Raw genomic sequence first — 25,634 nt, 5'->3', positions numbered from 1 at the left:
TCAATTATACCCCACAACTTGGAGCTTTTAGAATGTTCTCAAGCTTGAATTTCCACATGCTATAGTTGGTTCCATCCAATCTAGTGCCTTCTAGAAGGGGACGTTCATTGGTTTGACTAATCATGCCTTAACATGTAGACTATGTGAGTGCACTGTATGCTTTAATAGGACATGTCAATCAAAACGAAAGTAATGACACCCAAGCAAATGATTGATACTCTCTAATTGAAGTAAAACTGAAACAGATACCAAAATAGAAATACAAGTGTAAGAGACCAGTTCTTGACGATGAAGCAAACACACAATGAATGTGCCTTCACAAGCCCTCAATGTGAGGCACTCGAAGCACAAAAAGCATCTCCAAATGGCGAGGCTAGGGGAAAATAATCATGGCCAAGATTCACATGCCTTATGATCACTAAAATGAATGGAACAGCTGCAGTAGAGCTTATAGTGACCTCACATTTAGTTTTTAGCCAAAGAAACAGACTGCAATGACCTAAAACAAACTTCCGTCCAAGTCCAAGTCCATCACGTTTCATCAATGTGAAAAAGCAGGATCCCATTGATGGAATTATTTTCTTTGATTTTGATTTTCCAGCAGCTATGGCTGCTCTCTTCTTTGTAGGTCTCTTTGATGAACATAACTATCCACAAATCTCAACATTATCGAGCCCATTGAAATATTAGTATCCCGAGTATGTACAACATAAATCATGCGAAATGGCGGGTAATCAAAGACAATGGGATCAAGCGGATCATCACCCAATGATGATAAGACATTTCTCAACAAGAATGCTAAGAGCTTGGACGAGTGCAAAAAGATAGATGTCAAGCCAAGCTATGCTCAAAATTTTAGACAAGCAGAATCAAATAATCAATTCACGTGAATGTATAATGAGCTTCAAACAACAAATTTGGCTCTCAGTAGCTTGAATTTCATGACCCATGACCAAATATTTCACACCTTTGCTTTGGCACATATTCTCAGTGTGTTGCCTATTCTCATGAGTTTTTCAATGTCTAAAATTGAGCCTTTTTATTATGCCTTTAACACTTAGAAAAGATGGCTGGCTAGTTACTAAGCAACTTACCATACAAAAGGTGTGGGATAGGAACCTAGTCAAGGTACTAGAAAGAGGTCACCTTGCATACAGGTCTCTCTTCCATTAATATGCTGAACTGCCAAGGCATCATCTCGAGTAGAGTATTGTTCTTGCAAACTGATACAACAGCTTTCTTTTGCTTGCTGTCCATATTTGCTTCCATCATGTGGGCTGCCCTTTTTATCTGAACGGCTATCCCCAAAAAACTCATTTGTATTTGCAGCCGAAATCGCCTTGAAATAATCAGATTTGTGTCTTGCATACAAAGGCATGTTCACTAGCTTTGAAGCATGATTTGGCTGTGTACTAGTGAGAGGCATAGGATGGCTGGGCTGCATTGGCTGCGTTACCCACATTCGCACATGTGGATTCTCCTCAGATGTTGGGTGGCTATTTTTATCGGCCTGCTTAGCCTGTGTCATCACCCTAGTAATCATAGCTCCAAAAACAAGTGGCTGCTCTATGGCATTTGTATCTCCACATTTAGCGTGGAATGACCCTAGGAATGACATCTTTGTCGGTTCTAACAGCTGAATGTGTGATGTACAGCCACCATCATACATATCCTGACCTTGCAAGCTGTTTCCTGCTTGCAATGCACTAGCCTGTGAGGCATAGTGTAGTTCAGCTTGTAGACCACCTGAAATCTGATGCATGACAATCTTCTCAATAAGCCCAAAAGGCGAAAATACCTGATGTGCAACACATCCAATGTAATGGGGTACAACAGATTGTGGATGGTAACCAGAAGGATTCCATTGGGCTGTGAATCTTCCCCACTTTGAAGCTGCCCTAATCTTTTTGCATGCTGCATAAAGCCTTGCATAAGCTGTCCAAAACTAGAGGCATGTTGCCCCATGTTCCCTTCATACGCATATGTATGTCCCATGGTGTGCAGTAAACCTTTGTGGCTGTCCCATTGTGCCAGATACATGCACGTGCTCACTTTCTGCCTGTCTCAAGCTCAAAATGTGATGGAGAGGCTAGGAAGAAAGTGCCAAAACAAGCTCGAATGTCCATCGAGAAGGCTCGAGAAAGAGGTCGATGAAGAGGCTTCAAAATGGAGCCTGAATGGGCTGTGGAAGGGCTTGAGAAGAGGCTGGAAAAACTACCCCCTTTTTTTCCCTTTTTTAAATTTTTTACTTTTTTTTTTTGGGGGGGGGGTTCCCTAAGACACCTAGGACAGTTAGTACTTTGATCCTAAGACCTCTAGGACTACTGGGGCACCTTGGTTGGTTGATTTGACCCCAAGGTAAGATCAAACCTAACCTAACCCTAGCCAACGTTGTTGACCTAACTAACCCAACCTAAACTAACCTAGACCTAACCCAACCAAACGGACTAACCTAGAGAGACTAAGGTCTGCAGCTTGGAGAGGCGACGGAAAGGCATCGGTGTACGGCAGCTGAACATCTTGGCGACGACGCGGTGCACACGGCGGCTAGTCAACCCGGGCGAATCCCCTTAATCGCAAAGTAGATCTAATGGCGATGGTGATGGGTGGAGTAGGAGGCGGAATGGTCGATGCGACTGGCAGGGTGGGACGAGCAGAGATGGCGCACCGCACGGGCTGCACAGAGGTGACGGACTGTGACTACGTAGGCATAGGTGCCGAATGTTGACGGACATGGATGGGAGGCTATGGCAGTTGACGGGCTGAGGGCCTGAGTGACCGAGTGCATTTTGGACTTGAGTGGAGCGACCGAGTGGCTAAGGACCTAAGCAACCGAGTGGTTTTATGGACGAAGTGCTTCCTGGTGCTAGTTTCAATGGACGACTACCGATGACCCAAAACCAACTGCTGTTCGTGACGAATGATGATCCAAGCCTGGCTGTTGTGATGAAGGATGAATGGTGCCAGGGTCGGAGCTCTGATACCAATGTAATGAAGGGGGCAAGGGCTGAATTGGTGAAGGGCCAGAGATGGCAGGAAAGGGGGGGAGAGAGAGATATATAAGAGGGAAAGGGGTAGAGGGAGAGGAAGAGAGAGAGAAAAGGAGTGAGGGGAAGAGAGATACAGAGAGATTGGGAGAGAGAGTGTAGGTAGCACGTAGGAGGAAGGAGGTGGGAGTAGATAGGATTAGATGTCACATCGAAAGGTGTCCTTGTACATGAGAGGATGGTACTTATATAGTACCTCCCTAGCCCTTTAGACCCCTCTATCTTGCAAACACCCCAAATACTAATTATCCTAACCCCCACTAACTTGACCCACTTTTAGCCTTCATTACAAAGAGCAGGAAAGCATGTGCACTGACGAGAATTAAAGACATGACCACGTTAAACGACATGAGAAATGTATCGTCAGACTATGCATGTGGCATCCTAGACTACTAATATCAGGCAGGGCAGCAATCTGACAGACCATCCTGCTATTTACAGACTGGCCGGGCTATTTACAGACTGGGTGGCCTATTTACAAATTGTAGGACCAGTCGGCCATATGCCGACCATTTTTCCATTTATGGACCAGTCGGCTATTTACAGACTGGGTCGGTCTGCCATTTACACACTGGGTTGGCCTCTTACAGACTGGAGGGAGTTCCAACCTATAAAAACAGCCCTCCATGCCCTCATTTAGCACAGTCCAGCAGCAAAAGTTTAGTCCTCAGCCATTCTGCAGCAGCCTCTCAATCCTCCGCAGCTCTAGTCTTCCCAGCCAGTAGTGGATGTGCGCTTCTGCAATCCAACAGCATGCGGCCAACAGCCTCATCATGGAAAATCAGTATGCAGCCTTCAGCCTCCTCATTGAGGATCAATTCCACTTGTGTTCAGTCTTCAAATGCATTCTCTGCACTAATATAGCAAGCCCGTTGCATGCCCATGAGTTTCTCTTCCATTACATGAGAGGAGATTCTCGAACATAGCATCTATAGACCCTTAGTTTCAAAACTTTATGCAACAAATACTCCCTAGGGGAAGGGCCAGGTGTATCTTGCTCTCTCTCCCTATTGGCACTGGCATCGCTCCATACTTTCCTTGATAGGTCAGTAGCACAAGCATGCAAGCATGTGATCTAAGTGAAGCAAAGGTTACATGCTTTAGCATGCAAAAGCATGTGATCTAGGTGAAGCACTAGTTTAATGCTTTTTACAGGTAACCATATTAATCAAGGTATGTGTGAAACATCTAGGTGTTCCAACCCAGTACTACCCATCTTGCTCTCAATGAATGGTCGTTGAGCATAGTTCCCAGGAGGTTCGGAAACGGGCGGGAAACGGTGTTTCGGAGTTTCAGCCACCAAAAGAAACAGTAGAAACAGAGTTTACAGTGGAAAAAAAGTTTCGGTTTTAAAGGTTAATAAAGTATATAATACATATATAATTATTATTAATACATATGTCATACATACGTCATGCAAGGAGGAGAGGAGAGGGCAAGGAGTAGAGGCGAGGAGAGCAAGGAAGAGAGGCTGGAGAGGGCTGTAGGTGAGAGGGCTGCGAGGAGAGCGAGGAGGAGACGGTGGAGGCTGGAGCGGAGCTGCGCAAAGAAACGGCGCAGGGAAGGGGTCGCAGGGTTTGGGGGCAAAACTGCCCTACCCAAAATGCCATTTTGGGTTTCAGAAACAGCGCCGAACAGTTTCGGGTGCCTAGAAACGGCGTTTCTGGGCACACTGTCGTTGAGTGCAAATGGGCAGGAGTACAACTGCTCTCAATAAGAAAGCAGGCAACTTGGACATGCAGAAAAGGCAATTCTTAAGATAAGATATACTGAAACCTTTGGATAAGCAGAATTGAAGTCAATTGATAATGATCTTTGGATGAGCTTTAAAAATCAATGTGCATATCAGATCAGCTACTTTGGCCATACTGGGTTAGCCAAAACAAATCTATGCAGTCTGTCAGCTCATCTAGACCCCTGACAGAGAAGGTTGTGGCTAAAGACTCTGCTCTATATCATTTGTCGTGGTGATATCTTGCATTCAATTAATTTACAAAACAATAGAAGACAAATTCGTAGAGTGAGGTGTCATCAGCAATGTCACCACAATGTAAATATCCTAAGTCAAAGTACAGTTGACCATTTATTTGATCATAATTAAAGAGTTTTCATATGTGTTAATTATGGTCCAAGAGTTCTTTTAATGGTCAGAGAATTGACTACGGTCAAAGATACTTGACTCTGGTCAAATAAACCTGACTTCGGTCGAAGAGACTTGGTTTATTACCAAGAGGGTTAACTGCTGTTAACCAGAGAACCACAGCGCTGACTATGGTCAGAGAGTATTGACTTCCGTCAACGAGCCTTGGCATACGCCAAGAGGGTTAACTACGGTTAACCAAGATGTGCCAACTTCGGTTGGAGAGACTTGACTATAATTAAGGCGCCTCAACCCTTGGTCAAAGCCCCTTAATTATGATCAAGAGCGTTGACTTCGGTCAACCAGAGAATAAATATATTTCTTGTATTTGTTATGTGTGCACATGTGTTCAGTGGGGACGCCCACCGTGACTAGAATTAGTCCACAGTGTGTTATTTGCATGCAAAGTGCTAATAATTAATGGGTGCCATGGTGGTGCACTTTAATTAATTGTTGCAGGTACTAGGAAGAGTTATTTTCCTAAGAGCTACGGGAGCCTAACAAGAGTCTAGGAGGCGGTTCTCATGACCAAGTGCTTTGAAGACTCCAAAGTTGCCCTTAGTGGCATGTAATTAGGAAAGTAAAGTAGAATTTGACAAGTGGCTTGTTGCCAAGAAAGGGAGCCTAAGAGCTCATGTGATGATTCATTTTTGTTACGTTTGGATTTTATGTATGAACAGCTTCCACGTTGAACTCATGTATTCCTTCTTCTCTCAAGTAATAAAATCCTTGGGGAGGTCCAGCTTGACGATTGTCAGGGGCCCTAGTGTCTCTGTCGAGAGAGGGAGAGAGGGTTGAGAGAGGGAGAGAGGGAGAGAAATGAGAGTGTTTCTGCTGTCTTTTACGAGGATGGTTTCAAGCAACTAGACACCAAAGGAGAAATGTATCGTTGCAAGCTGATAGAGAAGAGGAAGATCGTGCTGTTCCTATTTTACTTAACGTTGAACAATTAAATCTTTGCAACCAGGGGAGGGGAGATGGTATAGAGCTTTCTCAGACCATGGCTCAAGCGATCGATGAGGGGGGTGTACCAATTTGCCTTTGCCATCTCCACAATGTTCTGATCTTTGTCACATAGCTCCTCCAAAATCTTCCTGGCATTTTGCCTAGCTTCTTCATCTTCCCCATTAAGTAGAGTCACCAGTAAGAGGATGGCTCCTGTTTCTTGACTAAGCTTGAGGTACACCACCAGATTCCGAGTAGGATTGTCTGGTGAACCAGTATACAATAATTCCAGGAGCAAGGCCACAGCCACCTTTGAGAAATTGATGTTCCTTGCAAGGCAGCGAGCCACCTGCTCCAATCCACCGGCATCGACTAGCTGCTTCTGAAAGCACACGACAGAAAATGCTCAGGGTGAGCTAACACCTCAGTAGGCGGTGTAATAGACATACTTCTATGAGCTAAGGAAGCTATCCTTGCTAAGAGCCATCAGACAAAACACCTGAATGGCTGAATGGACAGGGTTTGGTTGTTCATGCTTACTTTATTGTCATCGTTCTCTGCAATAATGGTGTGAAGTGCCTGCAAACTCTCTCTCTTTACCTCCTTGTTGTGAGACTTAAGCATCGTCACGATGTGAACTACCAAACCTTCTTCTGCGATCCGTTGCTTAATCTTGGAGCTTGCATCACAAAGAGCGCTTAACTCCCCTAATGCCTCTTTCATCACGACCTCATCACTTGATTCAAGTTTTCTCCTTGCATTTCGGATTCGAATGGAATAGTTCCTATCCACCCATTCTTCGATGGACTCTTTGATTTTATGATTGGGCCTGAGGGTCAGATCGTTTAGCACCACTTTGGTGACAGGATCTGTCCTCTCGCCACTGTCAAACCACTCCTGGATCCGAGCCCGCTCGTATGAATGGCCAGTAACCACAGACACTGGATCTCTCATCACATCCTCCGAGAGTGGACACAAGAACGATGGTAGAGGAGGTTGTTCTTCCTCGGAAGTCCCCATATACCTCCTGTCCATGTACTCTTCCCGTATGGCCTCGGGCGTTCGGGCAGCATCTGCTAGAGAGAGAAGTGCAATGATTTGCTCCATAAAAGCCTCCTCTTCTTTTTCCTTCCTTTCTGCTGCCTCCTCTTTCTCCCTCTTGAAGCTCGCAAGCTCTTTCCTTATCTCAGAGTCTTCTGAGTCGACAGGCACGCCAATAGCCCGAGCAATCTCCGTGATTAAAGCATTTACGAAGCCTTGATCGGTTCGCTGTTGTTTAACGCCTAGCTCGATTTTGTCGATTATCTGAAGCTTCTGTTCAGAAGCCTCAAACTCTGCCTTGAGCATTTGATCTTTCAGCTTTTCTACGTTGTTACGGATTTCCACGGAAACATCAGTGGTGGCTAGTGACAGAAGAGCCAGCGATTTTCCAATATCCCTCGTCACTTGCTGCGCCTCTTTAGCAATACTGCGGCAGTGAACGAGCTGATAGAAACGTGACTTCTTAGTGCAAAAATTAACCACGCTTTTCGCCTTTTTGAGATCCTCTTGCAAAGAATCGAGCGCTTGCCGGGTTGCCTGAGAATCCCCCATGTCTCGCTTCCTCAGTTCCAGTAAAATTGGCTGTATATTCATTAAGTATGTGGAAAGTACTTTGAAAGTCTCTTTCTCCACGAGAACATCCTGGGCGGCAACTGCCGTTTCCAAAATCTCTGTAGTCAACAGTGCGAGAAGAGTACTGATGGGAATGAGCTCCAAAAGAACCATATCCGCTACAACGCTTTCGACAAGCTGCTAATAAGTTTGTGCACAAATTGAGGCTGCGCCTCAGCAGGGCCGTGAATTGTCAGTGGATTGCAAATGCGCGCCATGCTGCAAAGTATCGCAAGGGTGCGGCGGAAGGCAGGAGAGGAAAGTCGGACATCCAAAATTGAGCGAATTCCATGGCTGCCATGCGAGCATCCTACATGCCCGAGATGAGGGACAAGACGGAGGCAGAGTGACCAATCCACAACATCAAAACCATGCAACAGCTTCGGAGGCTGCTGCACTCGAAATCAAGGTTGAATGAAGCGGAGTGTTTGTCGAAAAATGAGGCGGAGGTCCAATTCACAGTTGAAGCTCTTTCTTCAATTAGTGAGCTCTACACTCTAGTCACGACCCACCAAGTCAAACCTCTTCCTGGTCATGGCCCGTGTCCCTTGACCCGGCGCACCCCATTAACCAATACCTTCCCATGTCCCCCCATACGTTTATCCAATGTTAGGGGGGACATACTCACCTTTAAAACAAGGTGAATGATATATATATCTATCATTCACTACGCCTCCTCTGGGTGAGTGAAATGCTTAAGAGAAAGCATAAAATTGGAGGCATGAAAAGGAAAGAGTGTACAAAGAGTAGTATATGTAAATGGTCCAAAAGTCAACAAGATGAATTTCATTGTGAGAGAGAGAGAGAAACTTCATGCATTAAAGCCTCTTACAAGGAGCATACTTGGACCAATCACCTTTGTACCAAAGTCATAAATACCAGCCTACCAAAGTTGCTAGCAACCAATAGGAAATTCTCACCCCAACAAATAGAAATAATCAGGATTTTTAGCTTTGCAAAACTTGAACCGTTGCTAAGGCTACCCAGAGGGCAGGCCAAAAATCAATTTGTACCACCCTCAACACTAAGAGCCTCAAACAAGATGAATTACATTCAAGGGGCCTACCATGGCTTCCTTTGATAAATGAATTGGTCAAGATTAAGTTCATTGTTCAATGTTGTGTATGTCAGGGAGTGGTCAGACCAATACACGTAGTTTATTCCTTTTTTCACCTAGATGTGGCCCAATGTGGATCCGTGTATAGTTGTTGAAGTTAAAATGAGTTGTTGCATTTGAAATTGTTGCATGTGTCGCTTGAGTGTTGTGAGAGCCTTGTTGCCTTTGTTGTAGCAAACATTGAAGTCATCGACGATGTACGCGTTGCATTTTGTAGGAATCTAGGCAATTGCGTGGTCTAAGACGAGGAGTAGTGTTGCCATGTTGGATCTAGGTGACTTGCAGCTCTACAGTTATGGTGGCGCTAAAATGAAAACTTGAATTCTCGCAGTTGTACCGATCAAAGAAATCAAAACAGATACGTCTCGTATTTCGGGTTCTTTGCTTTGAAAGTACTTCACAAGCAACTTTCCCTCGAATGCAAGCCTATGGGTGATAGCATCAGTGATTTGGTTAATGCGCACCAGAGGCAATACATTGCCACCTGCAGTGAATTTAGTAGGTGTTGCTACTAGTTCTTTACGCTCTATGGGAGCATGTATTCCACCGCGTGAACTTTCCTCGTTCGGATCAGCTGGTTGGCTCAACTCATTTGAAACAGTCTTCTTCAAAGAGGAGGCCTTGGTTGCTGTTAAAAATCAATCGGACACGAATCCAGTGTCAACAACATTGCTTGAGAGCTAGTGCGCATAAAGGTGTCTATAGTGATAGAGGGTTGCATATATTTTAATGAGGGCTTCTCTTTTTTACGAGTACATTTACTTGCTTTGCAGGGTTTGCAACCAAAACGAAGTATTTACTTCGTAGTGTTTGCCACTAAAAGGAATTGATGGTTAAAGCAAGTACAGCGAACACTGAATTCTCTGTACTTGCACTGAATTCTGTTTGAATGACCATTGCAATATGTCATTGGAATTTGCATGCACTCAAAGTAAAAGCATTGAAATTAAATAACAAACAAAAACTTCTTTATCTTATTCGTTTAATGTGTGGATTTAAAATTACACGATCCAAAACACTTGCATTTTCCCCAACTTTATACAGCAACACTCTTAGCAAACTGCCATCTTGACAAAACGAACAGATAATTCACAGGAAACGTAAAATCTTCTGATAAAATGTAGGTACGCAAGACTTTAAAAACCTGCCCATAGCTATTTATTATGATTATTTGTCCTTCCCACAAAGAAATTCAAACACTACTATTCTTCACCAATTCGGATTGTTTAGGGGATCTGCCACCGCAAGAGAGGACGAGTGGACTGCTAAACGTTGATGGCGAAAGCTTCCCCTCATGCTTGTTACCGAAACAGGACATCGAACAAGCTCGTGGTTCAAGTGCACCCTCTACAGTACATGCAAGACAATCTGTCAGGTGTAGCCTGTACACATGCAAGAGAACCATCAATAGAATAAATTCGTCATTGAGGCACTCTAAAAATGCAATTTTGCTGTGCTACGGACGACAATGAACAACGTTTGGAGCGATGATGAAACGGATGCAGGCTCGCAGCGATGATCAAACCGTGACAAACTGGGCTTGATAAGGTGCCTGGGCTAACCTATGCCTTTGCAAATTTTGGGTTCTCTCCTCTGTCAAGAATGGCAAAAACTTTATCACACCAACGCTCAAGCCGTCAAACATCGTCTCGTCTACGTCAAGCTGAGGCAGTGCATCATTCAGTGAGCAGCACAGCCTGCCTTCCCATGGGCACAATTCGTTCTGATCTCTGCTACCCTTGGAGCGAAAGCAAGCCCTCTGCAAACGCCCAGGGCCTCGGACCTGGGATGGACTTGATAACCAAAAGGGCGAGGTCCTGGTATTGCTGCGTATCTCTTATTTGAGGTGGGAGCTACACGGTGGATGGGCTTGTAAATGGGCCAAGCCTGCAGAAAAATCACCAACGCTAGGAACAAGCAAGGCCTCTCTTACAGAGACTATACATGGGCACCCTCCGTTTGACAATGCAAGGAAGGAAGATTGCTGCCTTGAAAGTGTAAATTGTGAAATCCTCGGTCAAGTTGGACAAGACATAGATGTTGCTACCTATGCTTCACTTCTGAGAAGTTGCACCAAAGCAAAAGCGCTGTCGCACGTGTTGAATAAAGGAGTTCAACAGACAGCAGAATTGTAGTTGAGAATTCATTCCATGTTTGGGTGTTAGGTAGATTCGATAAGCTCAAGGATCCTCGGAGATTTAGGATCTAGATTCTCTGTTTGGTGGAGGTGCCATAATGCTCCAAGTTGTATAAAGGGACCAGGGCTCTTTCTCAGAACTACCCTGCGGATTTCTGAGTATAGTATTTGCCTTTTGCTCTGCTCTGTTGCGCTCTGTTATGTTTTCATTTCATGGTATCAGAGCGGAGTGATTCTGGCTCTGTGTCTTATCGCCAAGGCAAATTTTGTGGAGAGGCTCAGATACTGCATCGCTGGTGAGACGAGTGTTTGGGGAGAGAGAGGCAAAGGTGTGCCTGTGCCCCATCGGTGAAGCATTGGAGAAGCTTAGGCGTTGTGAAGCATCTTGCGTAGAGGTGAGCTGAAGCGAACAACTGTTCTAGAATCAAGTGTTTCTCTTTTCCTGTCATGGCATCTGCTGCAGATTCTAGCGTGGGGCAAGTAGCACAAGGAACTATTGCCACTCCTATCGCTTCTATTGTTGCTGCTTCAAGCATCCCTGTTTTAGAGCGCAAGTTTGTTAAGCCTTTTGGAAATGGAGGTTACGCATGTTTTTGAAGGAGTATGATATGTGGGAAGTAACGACTGGCACTGTAACTGTGCCTGTCATTGAGAACCTTGATACTCCGGAGGGGAAGGAGAATTTCAAGGAGGAGGTCACCTTAGTTGAGAAGGACAATCGAGCGATGTCTGTTATCAGTCGTGCCCTTGAAGACGGACCAGCAAGGCAAGTTCAATCATGCACAAGGTATTGATGGTAGATGATTCATGCGCCGCTGAAGAAGATCAGGTTCTTGGCAAATGGTTCCTTGATTCCGGAGCTTCTCGGCACATGTCTACTCGACGGGATTGGATGTTTGAGTATCAATCATTCATTGCTCCAAGACCAGTTCGCATGGGAGATTGTAACCTTCAGTTTGGCCTTGGGACGGGTAGAGTGCGCATTCACCTCCCTGAAGATGAGTTTGTGGAACTCAAAGAGGTAATGTATGTATCTGGACTCAAGCGCAATTTAGTTTCAGTCAGTTCCCTAGATGACAAGGGTCATATAACAACCTTTGCACGAGGCAAATGCACTATTCGGCATGCAAATGGAGACATCATTGCCAAAGCTGTATGCCATGGAAAGCTATAGGAATTGGTTACTGAAGATGCAGCCATTGCTATGTTTTCTGCTGATTCATGTCGCAGAGAGACGTTCGGCCTTCTGTGGCACAAGAGGATGGGTCATGCTAGTGTTGGGAAACTGATGCAACTTCAGTGTGATCAACTTGTTGAAGGAATGGAAGCATGCTCATTCAGTCAGCAACATAAATGTGTGCCCTGCCATCAAGGAAAGCAAACTAGGAATCCGTTTCTCCCTTCAACACGACGTAGTAATAGGCGTCTTCAACTAGTACACTCAGATATTTGTGATATGGTGACTCCTAGTATGGGAGGTGCACGGTATTAACTTACCTTTATTGATGATTTCTCTCGAAAGCTTTTTGTGTTTTTTCTTATGAAGAAAAGTGAAACATTTAAAAATTTTAAAGCATTCAAAGCATTGGTGGAAAATCTGACTTATGAAAAGATAGCAGCTTTTCGCTCTGATGGGTGGAGAATACACATCTGTTTTGTTTACTGAGTTTTGTTACACTCACGGGATTGAAAAACAAGTGGTGAATGCATACAATCATGAAGAAGTTGGCATAGCAGAAAGGAAAAATAGAACGATTGCTGATATAATACGTTCTATGCTTTATGGTGCTAATCTTGGCACTGAGTTTTGGGCAAAAGCTGCATCCACTGCTGCAACAATCATAAATTGTCTTCCAACAAGTGCATGTCCAGGTAGTACGCGTGAAGAAAGATGGACTGGTTGTAAACCGAATGTGTCTCATTTTCGAACTTTTGGATGCCGAGCCTTGGTTCATATACCGGATGAAAGGAGACATAAGCTTGATTCGAAGTGTGTCCAGTGCATCATGGTAGTCCTCTAAGTCATATCAGTTGTATTGCCCTGAAATAAAGAAGATTGTACGTAGTCATGATGTAAAGTTTATAGAAGATGAAATGCCTGGTACAATATATTGAAACTGGTACAAATGCTGCTGTGAATGATAATGCCTTACAAATGCCTATTCTTGATGAGTCATTACAGCATCACAGTCTAGATCGTGATGATCATGAGATGCCATTGCCCTGCTCTTGATGAGTAGCCCAATGAAGATAGCTTTGATATAAGGGATCTTGACGCCAATGTTCATGAATTGATGTCACGACCTGTTAGATCTCGTAGAGTGCCTGCACGGTTGAATGACTATTATTTGGGCAACCATGATCATGGCTTATTTGTAGATGATGCTGAACCTCTCACTGTCAATGAAGCCTTAAGATCTGAGCATGCTACTAAATGGGCTACTGCAATGCAAGAAGAGATGAGCTCTATTCAGCTAAATGACACTTGGGCTCTTGTTCCACTCCCTGCAGGCAAGAATGTAGTGCAATGCAAGTGGATATTCAAGCTCAAAATAAGAGAAAAAGGTGAGATTTTCCAATACAAGGCACGACTTGTTGCTAAGGGGTTTAGCCAGCATGAAGGGGTGGATTATTCTGAAACCTATGCACCAGTTGCTCGACTTACATCTGTCAGAATTCTACTAGCTTTAGCACTTTGACATGGTTGGATTGTTCATCATATGGATGTCACTACAACCTTTTTACATGGAGAGTTGAATGAAGACGTATATATGCAGCAACCTCAAGGCTTTGTTGTGATGGGTAAGGAGAATTTAGTTTGCAAATTGAAAAAGGCAATTTATGGGTTAAAACAGTTTTCTTGTACTTGGTATAAAAAGATCGACAATTTGTTTTTGCAAGAAGGATTTACCAGGTGTTCTAGTGACCCAAGTGTCTATTTCAAATGTGCTGCTGAAAGTGTCATTGTAGTTGCTATGTATGTTGATGATTTACTGATAGCCAATTTAGATCTTGGTCTTTTAGAAAATACCAAAATGACACTTCAACATAATTTTCACATGAAGGACTTGGGGAATGGGACAAATGGGGATATTCAGAGTGTAAAGCTGTATCTACGCCTATGGAAAGTTTGCCAAAAGATATTCACAATGCTTTGTCAGACAATACATTCCCTTACAAGCACATATTGGGCGCGCTAATGTATGCCATGTTGAGTACTCGTGCCTTCAGTGTTTGCTATTTGAGTAGAATGGTAGTTTCTCCATGCATGGCACATGTGGTTGCCTTAAAGCGAGTTCTAAGGTATGTCAAAGGTACTCTGAATACACACATTGTATACAGCAAACAAGAGGTCTCTCTCCAAGGTTTTTGTGATGCAAATTAGGCAGGGGACCCAGTTTCTCGCCTCGCAAGTCTACTTCAAGATATATTTCTGTGCTAAGTGGTGGACCTGTTAGTTGGTCTTCAAGGCGCCAAGAATGTGTGGCTCTCTCTAGCACAGAGGCAGAATATATTGCAATAAGTCATGCTGCTAAAGAAGCCATTTGGCTCAAAAGGTTCATTCATGAGATCTGTCCCATGATAGCAGAAGTTATTTTACTGCATGTTGACAATCAAGGAGCCATATGCCTGGCAGGAGATGGTACCTATCATAAGCGCACTAAACATATTGAAGTCAGGTTTCATTTCATTCGACAGGCTATCCTTGAAGGCTGGATAAAACTTCAGTATTGCCTTACCGAACAAATGGTTGTTGATATCTTCACTAAACCATTGGGACGGAATCGTCATTACATCTTGTGTGGATGGATGGGCTGTCCATTAGGTGGAAGCCTTGAATAAATTAGCTTCTAGGTTTTTACTCAGTTCATGGGTGTGTTGTATAAGGACTGTCTATTGGGTGGAAGTGTTGTAGTGTTGTAGTGCAACAGATAGCCAAAGTTTAGGTAAGCTTGAGTTCACATGTTTTAGAAGTTTAGGAGTTTACATATTTTTGAGCTGTCTGTTGGGTGGAAGTGTTGAATAAAGGAGTTCAACAGACAGCCGAATTGTAGTTGAGAATTCATTCCATTTGTGTTGGGTGTTAGGTAGAATCGATAAGATCAAGGATCCTCGGAGATTTAGGATCTAGATTCTCTATTTGGTGGAGGTGCCATAATGCTCCAAGTTGTATAAAGGGACTAGGGCTCTTTACCCTGCAGATTTTTGAGTATAGTATTTGCCTTTTGCTCTGCTCTGTTGCGCTCTGTTCTATTTTCATTTCAGCACGGTGAACGTGTGCATGAGCACTTCATCAGGAATGGCTGTTCGGGAACCACATTTCTAGGGAACCTTCTTGCGATCAAGCCAACATGAAGAAGCAATTCTAGGACGAAGCAGAAGCGATTGAAAAGGTATGGAGGATTGGAAGGGAGGACAAACACAAACAGGGAAGGATTCAAAAGCTATGGTGATTGAACCATGACATCGTAATCATGCAGACGAATTTTAAGTAATTTCCTACTGCTTACATACCATTTACCACAGACATCACGTCGTCAGTGATCTGTATCACAGCTTTACCAGAGACACGTTTGATTATCTTTGCAACAAACAAGCTACAAATATGTCGACAAAAACAATTGTATAGAACGTAGATGCATCCGCTATAGCGAGAGTGATTGAAAACATCAAAAATTGAAAAGAAACGAAGTAAAGAGACACTTCTAGAACGTATTGTTGCGCATGTCCATGGACTCTTGTAAAGCCTGACGTTCACCAGTAAACTCTGCACTACATCCACCGTCAACCATTGCAACAATATGGAACAAGATTATGACCACACAGAGGAACACAACTCGAATACATCCACTTTCCACCAACACGGACATATAAATAGTCCACCTCGCACAATCCTTATCTCCACCGCCGAAAAATCCTCGACGAACAGACCATATTGCAGTTCCATCCATAGGAGAGCCCATACGCATATCACTGACTGATTCAACACCAAATTTTCACAGGCTCGAACATGGTAAACGTACAAGAAAAGAATGCGAGAAGAAGACCCGCCTCCAAAGAAATCTGGAATGAATTGAAGTGGAGCAACACGTGGACAAGGTAAGCCCAAGACTCTTACCATTCTTAATAGAATGGTAGCAATTAAGAATGGTAGCATCTATAGGGAGCAACCTTTGACTTATAAGAATCTTCCCCATTCTTGTTTTCTGTGTGCTATTTCCACTCATGTGGTTAAAAAATTTCCTTTAAAGAGGGGCTAAGTCCAAAGAGTCAGAGCCCCTTTGGTCAAGCAAGCTATCCCTGGTGAAAGGTGGGTTCCTAAAACTCAAGCACCTCCAAGTCCATTGTTTCCTCCAAGTCACCATCATATTGCATGACTTTCTTGATTGCTATTAGAATATGTTGACATTGAGGATTGTGAGCCCTTCAATTCAAATATTTCATCGAGGAGAAGCTTGCAATTGTAGCACACTCTCCACCCAGAGATGTGCACATCCTTTTGCTCTACAACCTCACAGCTTTGTAAGCCTATTGTTTCCTGCATGACTTACTTGATTGCACTTATTAACTTTAATGTAGACTTGTCCATCATAACATACAATAGAGTGAATATGTGCATTGCACAAGGTACATACCATGAAAGTTACAAGTCTTGAAGGTCCAAAGTCACCAAACTCCAATGTGAACATGGCCAATTAAGAATATTTATTATCTAACTACATCTTACCTCCAAAAGAAGTAAATATAAGATTGTGATGCTACTTACTCCTCATGATATGGCATAATGATAAATCATGCATCATCCGTATATTGAGAGGTTGCAACCAGGTACAAACATCTCCTCTAGAGATTTTCTTATTATTGAGACATGTAAAAAGGAGGGAATCTATGATATATACATGCATCCCTACTGCATTAGGAAACCAAGATACAATTGTACTGCACCAAAAAATGAACAAACATTAGCTCATTATATTTAATCGAAATATGAATTACCAAGCCAAGAAAAAATTTATATCAAACCTAAGGGTGGCCATTATAACCTTTTTCTCACAATGTCTAAGGCTTTGAATCTCTTCTTCACCAAATGATAAGTATTGAGACTGCTGTCCAATGATAAATATTGAGACTGATGTCGAATGAGAACCTAAACAGTGAACTTGATTCCCATGTCATGTAGCTTAGTTAAGTCTTTAGAATTATTCAGCATGAGCTATGCCAACTTCAACTGCTCTGAGATCCCATATAAGCCAAATAGTAGATCATCCATGTTAGGGAAGTCTTTTGGTGATCTTTTAACTTTTTTAAATATTTCCTTTTCATTTTTCCCAGCAATCACAATATCAATTAAACTTAAAGGAGTTTTAACTCGTTCTACAACTGTGGCCTTCTCTGCTATAGCAGTGACTCCAGATCCAACTACAATTGGTAGATTATCATTAAATAAAATGCTTCTAAAAGAAAAAGTAAATTTGAAGAGACAAATTCATACCAATATATACTTCCATGTTTTCTTTACATAATATTATGAGCCATCAAGATCACGCGATGCATCACCCCCTACTTCGTCATCATCTACAATCATCTCTACATCATACCTAAATCCTCTTTATCTTGAGCCTCATCATCCATGCATGTCAACAACCACTTCTTCATCATTATCTATGTACTCCTTATCTTACGAGCCATCAAGATCATCCATGTCATCATCTCCAATCTTCTTATGTTCCACCTCTTTTCAAATCATCTTGCAAGTGGAAGTGTGCCATGCAAGCCTTTCTTCCAATAATATTGGTGGAATATCCTTTTTTGAGAAGATATTCAAAAATAAATCCCATCCACAATAAGGTGACCTCCCAATTAGGTGGTTGAATGTTCATAGAAGTGCTTTAGATGACGACAAGACGTGTCAATTTCTTGCTCTTCTAGCATGTGGCACAAACTCTTGGAAGTACCCCTTATGCTATCCTATAGTGAGTGGTCAAGATATGGACTCCGCATGCATAAGAGGAATGATTTGAGGCATTGGAGCTTTAACCCACATTATAGATCTTGAAATCAAAGGCATATACTTTTTCCAAAGTGCTATGCATCTCTTTCTTGTTTTCTTTATCAACAAAAATGACAATATTGTAGATTCCCACTCTACTAATTGCGGTATATAGTATTCTATCCGATGAATTGGAGAATATTATTGGAAGAAACCTCATTAGTGAAGAATACTTAGGGCTTATTCCAACTTGATCCATCAAGTAGAAAGTCCTCATTTGAAACTCCCTTGTACAATGTAACCTTTCCAAATTCTGATGTCATCTTCACATTAAATTTGTGGGATTTGGGCTCTCATGTGCGAGGTAACTACTTTTAACCCATCTTCCTGGTTCTTCATCCACTTATGTGCCGATGCCTTTTCCTCCTTAGTTGTGGATAAAGCAACTATATGCTTAAATGTGTGTGCATCCATCTTTGTATAATATACTCTCATTGCGAGATCTGGGTTTTGTTCAAATTTTTGATTTAGGAGCAACATAAAGTTGTAGCACAGTCTCCACCCACAACTATGCCCATCATTTTGCTCTACTACTTTGCATTTTTTAAATGTTATCGTGTCTAGTGATTCACCTTCGTAGTGCCGATGATGCAGATATCAACTTTGATGTTAACCTATCCATCATAGTATAAGAGAGAAGTGAATGTGTGCTTTATATAAGATGCATAACATGTAAGTAATAACACATTCAACTACACTCACCCTAACATGGTGACATGATAGCCTGTAATCTAATTTGGCAAAATAACAATGGCTAGCATGAAGGTCTAACATCAACAAACTCCGATATGATCTACAAGGCCAACTAAGAGCAATTAGTATTTGAAAAAATCCTACCAATGCAAGAGTATTAATAAGGTTGTGATGCTACTTATGCCTCAATTATATTTGACTTCCTCCAAATTTAGCTCAAATATAACCAAGTGCAAACATCCCTTATGGACTTTTCCTTATTGCTAAGTATAGCAGAAACGAGGGAATTGAGCATGTATACATAGCTTTGTTATGATGCAAAAATTTGTGATATAATTACACTATACCAAAACATAAACAATCATTAGCTCATTACATTCATTCAAAATATATAAGTATGGAGCTAAGAAAAAGTTTGTATCAATCGCTATCATCACTTTGTCTCATTAACCTCGGTTTTAGAGGATTCAAATCTCCTTTCTACCAAGTGTAAAATACTAAGATTGTTATAGAACGATAACCTTAATGTAAAATGAGCCTCCCATTTTCTCTAATGTAGCCACATTTGTAGAATGAATTTGTGTGATAGCCAACATTGTTTAGTCATGCCCCTTTAACTCATTTAGTCTTGCAACATACGTTAAATTGCTCAACTATGCTTCTTCATTTGATTTAGTAGCCTGGAACCTTTGGGTGTCCCTTTTGTTATTACCTCTCCTATTTGCTAAGAAGCTTTCCCAAAACTCAATAGTTCACCCAAACATAAAGCTGTTTGGACTAGTTAGTAGCAAATTCTAGAGCTATGGCCTTCCTTGGTGCATGGATGACTTTTCCATGTTAGTTTTGTTAAGAAATGAAACTTTTATATTGGCAATAAAAGTTTATATGCCCTAATAAAAATAAAAGTTTGAAACATTCCCCAAGATTTGGAACTTTTCTGCAAAATTCTAGTAGAAATTGTAGACTACATAGGGTCCTGAGTTTCAAATCCACGCTAAAATTTAATTTTCTTTCCAAAATACATTTGCCATAAGTTGAAACCCAAAAATAGATAAATAATCACCCATATTTCTCTTATTAACAACATTTGTAAGGGCATATGATTGGTGAGAGCCATTTTAGATGATCCTGCCATAAATCAACAATGAGTTTTAGAGACAAAAGATAAACGAAGCAAAATATTCAACCATTGACCAATGTATGATTATGAAGAGAAAGATGTGGCAATCCATAGTATTGTATTATCTAAGGGATTTTGCATTCAATAAATCAAAAACTAAACCCATGACCAACTAAAATCATATAGCACAAAGGGGACCAACATACAAATGTACTTGTATCCTGATTATTCCAACACTTCCAAATATATATTTTTTTCCATTGTAAAATCATCATTACAAACATATCATGAGTCTAAGCCTTTAATATGTGTTTATTAGTGCTATACCTTTAAATCATCAAGACATAAATATTGAAGTGCAATAAAAAATACCACAAAAATTGGGTCAGTAACTATGTCGTCCTCCTCCTACTAATCCTCCTCTTCTCCTCATGTGCTCACACTCTTGGCTGGGCTAAACTCCATGGTCCAACCTAGGGGGTTAGATTTCAAGCTAGAGTCACTAGCAAGCTGATTCTACTCCAAAAAATGATAGGATTGTCCCTCTCTGGCTGTCATTCTATTCTTAGAAAATAGGCTACAATTTTCTCTTTTGGATGAAGTCATATTTTGCTTCATTTATGAGATATCAACATCGCAAGAAGGGGGGGCCTTGGTAGATTGTCATTTTTGGCTCGACAATGAGTGATAGAAAAATTAAAAAAGTAGCCTTCCTATGTTGTAATGATAGCATCAGCTTTGCCTAACACTAGGCAAAATGAAGTCATCCTTCTTCTTTAATAGTAGGTTCTCTTTCTCAAGGAGGAGGATAGTAAGTTGAAAGACTATTTTCAAAGGTTAGAAGAGAGAGTGAAAACTACTGATTTCAAACTCAACAATCCAACTCCCAATGCAGTATTAGACGAGAAGCTAGTCTTTACTCAGATGGAAGAGTTGCACAAGAAGCTTAAGGAAGAGATTCAAGAGAAGTTTAAAGGAGAAATGAAGAGATCTTTAGGAACTTAGGTTTAAGAGGAAGTACCGAAGCAAGCTAAAAGGCATCTCAACTAAAAGAAAATCAGGATCAAAGGAAACTACTAGACAACTAGAATGTAGCAGAAGATAGTGAAGGTGGGACCTTTGGGAAACTCAACAAAGCTCTACCAAGAATTGAGTGCGGAGATGCATATTGTTTACATTAGTAAGGAAGGAGCTCAGGGACTTCTCACTTTTAGCACACAAGAGAAAAGAACGTGAATTCTTAGACTATCCAACAATTTGAGGACTTCCAATGTGGATTACAAAGGAACTCGCAAAAACTCAGCTAGAAAGGAAAGGAACAAGTTAAAAGGAAACTCCACTCAAAGAAAATTAGGATTAGAGGACTACTAGACAAAATATAATAATGTAGTAGAAAATCGTGAGAGTGAGCCCTTTGAAAAACTCAACAAAGCTCTACCAAGACTTTTAGGGAGATTTAGATTTTGACATTAGTCTAGAAGTAGCTCAAGGAATTCTCACTTATGGCACAAGAGAGAAAAGAACACAGATTCTTAGATAGTCCAACAATTTGAAAGGACTTCTATTGTGGATTGCGAAGCCTCGAATCTTGCAAAGGTGAAAGCGGCTAGAAAGGAACACAAATGAGCTATCTATCAAGATGGCAAGTCATTCGGATAAGGGACTTCACTTGGACTTAAAAGCAAAACCAATGGACCCTTAGTCTATAGCTGATGTGTGACCTCCATTTGATTTCTTTTTTCTGCTTTGGTTTCTCACTTGTTTTGGTGAAATTAGGTTCAATCCGAGCTTCATATGATTATCTCATGTCTTTTAAGACATAATATAAAAACCTAGTTTTGCTATAAAAAAATAAGTGCAATCGAATATTTACTGTGATACATCATCACCTATCATATGCTAGCATCTTCAACATAGAAGAAGCTATCCAAACTGTTGCCAAAGCTTTACTCTCATACAACACAAACAAGGTAGAAGCGTTCCAAACCCTTGCCAAGGTGCCCAATTCACATAATCTAAGGCATAACTAAGAGAAATACAAATGCAAGGATAAACTATTATACAGTTAAGAGACTAAAAACAAGTATCTATCATCAATCAAATCTAAGGAGTAGTAGTTATTTATGTAATAAGCAAATTGGTATGCAAAGTACTTCATCATATGTTAGTCATCATATCATATGTAGTAGTATTATATTGTAAATTCAAGATAACTCTAAATAAATTCATCAAAAGTCACCAACTAAAGCCACATCATCCTATGAGAAAATGCAATATTATGTTCAGCTAAGGAGAATATTAGTTGAGGAGATGTCTCTTAAATCCCTTTGAAATATAGGGTAATTTTATTCAATTTAGCTTTTATAAAGGTAACTATTTGCATATTAATTCATAATACATATCTTTGAATGCAATAAACCCAAGTTTTTCTAGTTGCATCGTCAATAAAAGTGACTCAATAGCGAGAACCATCAAGAGATGATACATCAGCAAGACCCCATACATTTGTATGCATAAGCTCGAACTTTTCTCTTTTGTTTTATTTTCTAACTCTGAGAAATCTAACTCTCTTTGGATTTCCATAAACACAATTCTCACAAAACTCCATATCAACCTACTTCAAACCTGGCAACCGCTTTCTTAAGTGAAGAATCTGCATCCCCTTCTCACACTCGTGTGATGCCACAAAGTTGTATCTACTCCTTTGGAAGCTAAAGCAATAGATGAGTAAGCATTACTGGTACAAAAATACAACATACCTACCTTGGGTCCTTTTGCTATTACCATTGACTCTTTAGTGGCCTTTCACAAATTTCTTACAAATATGATTGTGAAAATTTCTTCTTAAATCAAGAACATGCCTTACCTCCTTCAACAACCATTGGTTTCCATTATGCAATTTTATCAATGCCTTGCCCCTTCAACAACCTTCAATGCTTCACAATCACCTAAATGAACTTCTCCCAAATCACCTTTGGACACACTAGCTCAGCAAGTAGACAACCAGGTTCGGGCTCTTTCGAGATGCCTACGTAACGATCTTCATCACCTCCATTGATATCATGCTGCAACTTCATCTATGGTAGTCAAAAGCTGACAATTGGCAACCAAACAAACACCCCCCCCAAAAAAGATACGCACATATATCCCATGCGTAGCATATTGACACACATCCCTGATTGTCAAAAGGGAGAGAAGGTGCAAAAGAATCCGCACATGGTCTGTTGACCCAAAAAAGCCTCACACTATCACACAACATTTTTAATCAATTGCATTCATGGAGATGGATTTGAGATAACCACCTATTCTCTCTCACAAAGGACCTCCCTTTCGACTCCCAATACCATAGGTCCATCCTCTTGTGAATTAGGACCTACAAGAATCATTCTTCCAAAGATTATTCTTTATTTGCATTCTAAACATTTCAATTTTACTAGAGGTTATCTTTGTCATGAGAGAGAATGGTTTGTGCATGCAATGTTTTATGGGCCACCACCCATGGCTTGTGACCCACATTGATGATAACTGCTCGTTAGTAACAACAGACTTGATCCAATCCTAAGCTAACTTTCTAGTCTCAGGACACTCCCAAACCTTTTAAAAATATGTTAATATCTAATATACTCAAAAAGTCCAACTTGTCAACTTTTTGTCCAAAAAGTCAATGCATTGACCATGGGTCACACGTTGAACTATGATCAACTTAGTCAACACATAATTTGACCAAACCAACCTTGACGCTGAAAAGGCTTGTGTAACACCCTTTGTTTCTCATTCTTTACTTGCATCATTCAACCCCTTCGATTGGGATAAATTGCAATGCTAACCATAATTCTAATCATCAATCCATTTTTTCACATTCATCTACATTGATGAAAACAACTAGGCTCTAATTTTTTCATGCTCAAATGGACATCTAATTATAGGTCTTAAATGATGAAGCAGATCGGCTGGTTGGCTTGAGCAAGTATACTAGGTCCTTCCCTTGGTTTGAAAGCTTGACACAAGTTTTTGTCTAAAATATATACAAAGTTAATCATTTTACTTGGGTTCCAAGGAAGTAATTAACAACGGTATAAACTAGAATATTTTGCATTTTTGTACACTTTAACACACATGCTTTGCATGCTTTTCACTTTCCAATACTACAATGAAAACTTCTTGGTGGATGGTTCAGATTCATCTAGTACAACTGCACAATGCCATGCCTTCCAAGTCTTTTCAAATTACTTTCTTGTCCCAAATAAACATTGACACAGCTTTACCTTCTACTGAAGAGGAACTTGTGTTGGTCAATTCCAATATTTTTTCAGAACTATTGATTACCTTGCTATATTACTCACACCTATCAACCTTGGAATTTAATAATTATCACTTTGAATAGAAGTTACTATTTTGAAGGATCAAAAAGATTCTTCATTATATTTCCACCTCAACTGTACTTACATTAGAGAGAGAACTATGTTTTGTACCGTAGGAAGGCAGAGGATCAAAACCTCAATGGTGACAATCGATTGCCTTTGACGGTGTATACATACGCACACGCAACCCCCCCCCCCCCGCGGTCCCCTCCCCTCCCACCCCCCCCCCAAAAAAAGATCTAGGGCGGTACCCCAACTTCACACATAAGCTCTGTGTTTCCTCCTGTGCATTTTCAAGTTGCAGTGCAATCCTTCTAACCCTAGATTTGGTGTGCTTCCCTGACAATAATTAGAAGAAATCAACAAAGCACACATTCACTAGCAAAAGTTTTTCACACCACAATGATATAATGGGTTGGCATTTTCTCACTGCAGAGCAAAAGACAATTAGAAGCACAACATTACAAGGATCTGTATCTCGAAGAAGACTGAACCTACAATGCAAGTATGACTAGAAACTCGAGAGAAAACTACCAATGTTTTTAGGAAAACCATACCCAAAAATCTCACAAAAAATTGAACTTGTTACAACTCAATACTACCAATCATGTGACTGATACTCAGAACACCAAGAAACTGCATGATATTGCCAATTTAACAAACCATCTACACCACCATGAAAACACAAAACAGTTATCAGTCTCTGGATCAAGAATCTCAACAAAGAGAGTGAAGTTCCTCTACGGTGATGAGATGCTCTCAATAAGGCTTATAGCGAGCATCTGTCCGAGAGACACGACTTCCACCAGAAGCATCACCAGAACTTGGTGGTCCAACAGCACCACTAGCATATGAACCCCACTGCAAAGGAAAAAGACTTATGAGACATATGAACCCACCTAACAAACAAAAAGGGGTTTTAAAAAACATTTCACCGAGTTTTTGCACTTACCCCTCCAGAAAAATAATCAAAGCTAGCAGGTAAGCTACCATATCCCATTCTTGGCGTGCTGCCCCATGGAGCAGTACTTGAAAATGCTGAAAAATTGCTTGCATAAGGCATATTAGCACCACTATCCTGGGGAGTTGGACGGTCAACAGCAATCTGCAAATTGTAATACATAGTAACCACATCCAAAATATTTGTCAAGATCTTGAAGTAGGTCAGGCCAATTATTTCTAGAAACAAAAAGAGCTCAACAAAAACAGATTCCAGCTTACAGGTTGCCCAAGAATTTCATGTGATTCCATAGCCACTCGTTCAGCTACACCGTCCTCAAAAAAGGTCACAAATCCAAAACCTCTATGCCCTTTCTTTTTTGCATCCTGCAGCAGGTACTAACTTAGTAATAATGTATGAATCAACCAGA

At 41.1% G+C, this 25,634-nt stretch overlaps 2 protein-coding genes across 5 annotated transcripts in view; both read right to left on the bottom strand.

The window, feature by feature from the left end:
* Positions 1–8,259, bottom strand: part of LOC147886077 (U-box domain-containing protein 43-like) — a 29,701-nt gene extending 21,442 nt beyond the window's left edge. The window contains exons 1-2 of the mRNA XM_087395705.1: positions 6,673–8,259; positions 6,187–6,514 (exon numbers count right to left, since the gene is read on the bottom strand). Of these exons, the coding sequence (XP_087251831.1) occupies positions 6,187–6,514; positions 6,673–7,899 (1,555 nt within the window). The 5' untranslated portion in view covers positions 7,900–8,259. The remainder of the gene's footprint in view (positions 1–6,186; positions 6,515–6,672) is intronic.
* A 16,628-nt stretch (positions 8,260–24,887) lies between these two features.
* Positions 24,888–25,634, bottom strand: part of LOC147886076 (uncharacterized) — a 30,457-nt gene continuing 29,710 nt past the window's right edge. For all 4 annotated transcript variants that reach the window (XM_087395415.1, XM_087395417.1, XM_087395418.1 and 1 more), the window contains 3 exons: positions 25,486–25,590; positions 25,217–25,369; positions 24,888–25,125 (listed from right to left, as the gene is read on the bottom strand). In XM_087395415.1, the coding sequence (XP_087251541.1) occupies positions 25,024–25,125; positions 25,217–25,369; positions 25,486–25,590 (360 nt within the window). In that variant the 3' untranslated portion in view covers positions 24,888–25,023. The remainder of the gene's footprint in view (positions 25,126–25,216; positions 25,370–25,485; positions 25,591–25,634) is intronic.

Source organism: Dipteris shenzhenensis, chromosome 24, assembly GCF_047967505.1.
Source record: "Dipteris shenzhenensis isolate YYH24624 ecotype China chromosome 24, Dip_SZ_1.0, whole genome shotgun sequence".
NCBI lineage: Eukaryota > Viridiplantae > Streptophyta > Polypodiopsida > Gleicheniales > Dipteridaceae > Dipteris > Dipteris shenzhenensis.
This window is presented reverse-complemented; position numbering and strand designations above follow the sequence as displayed.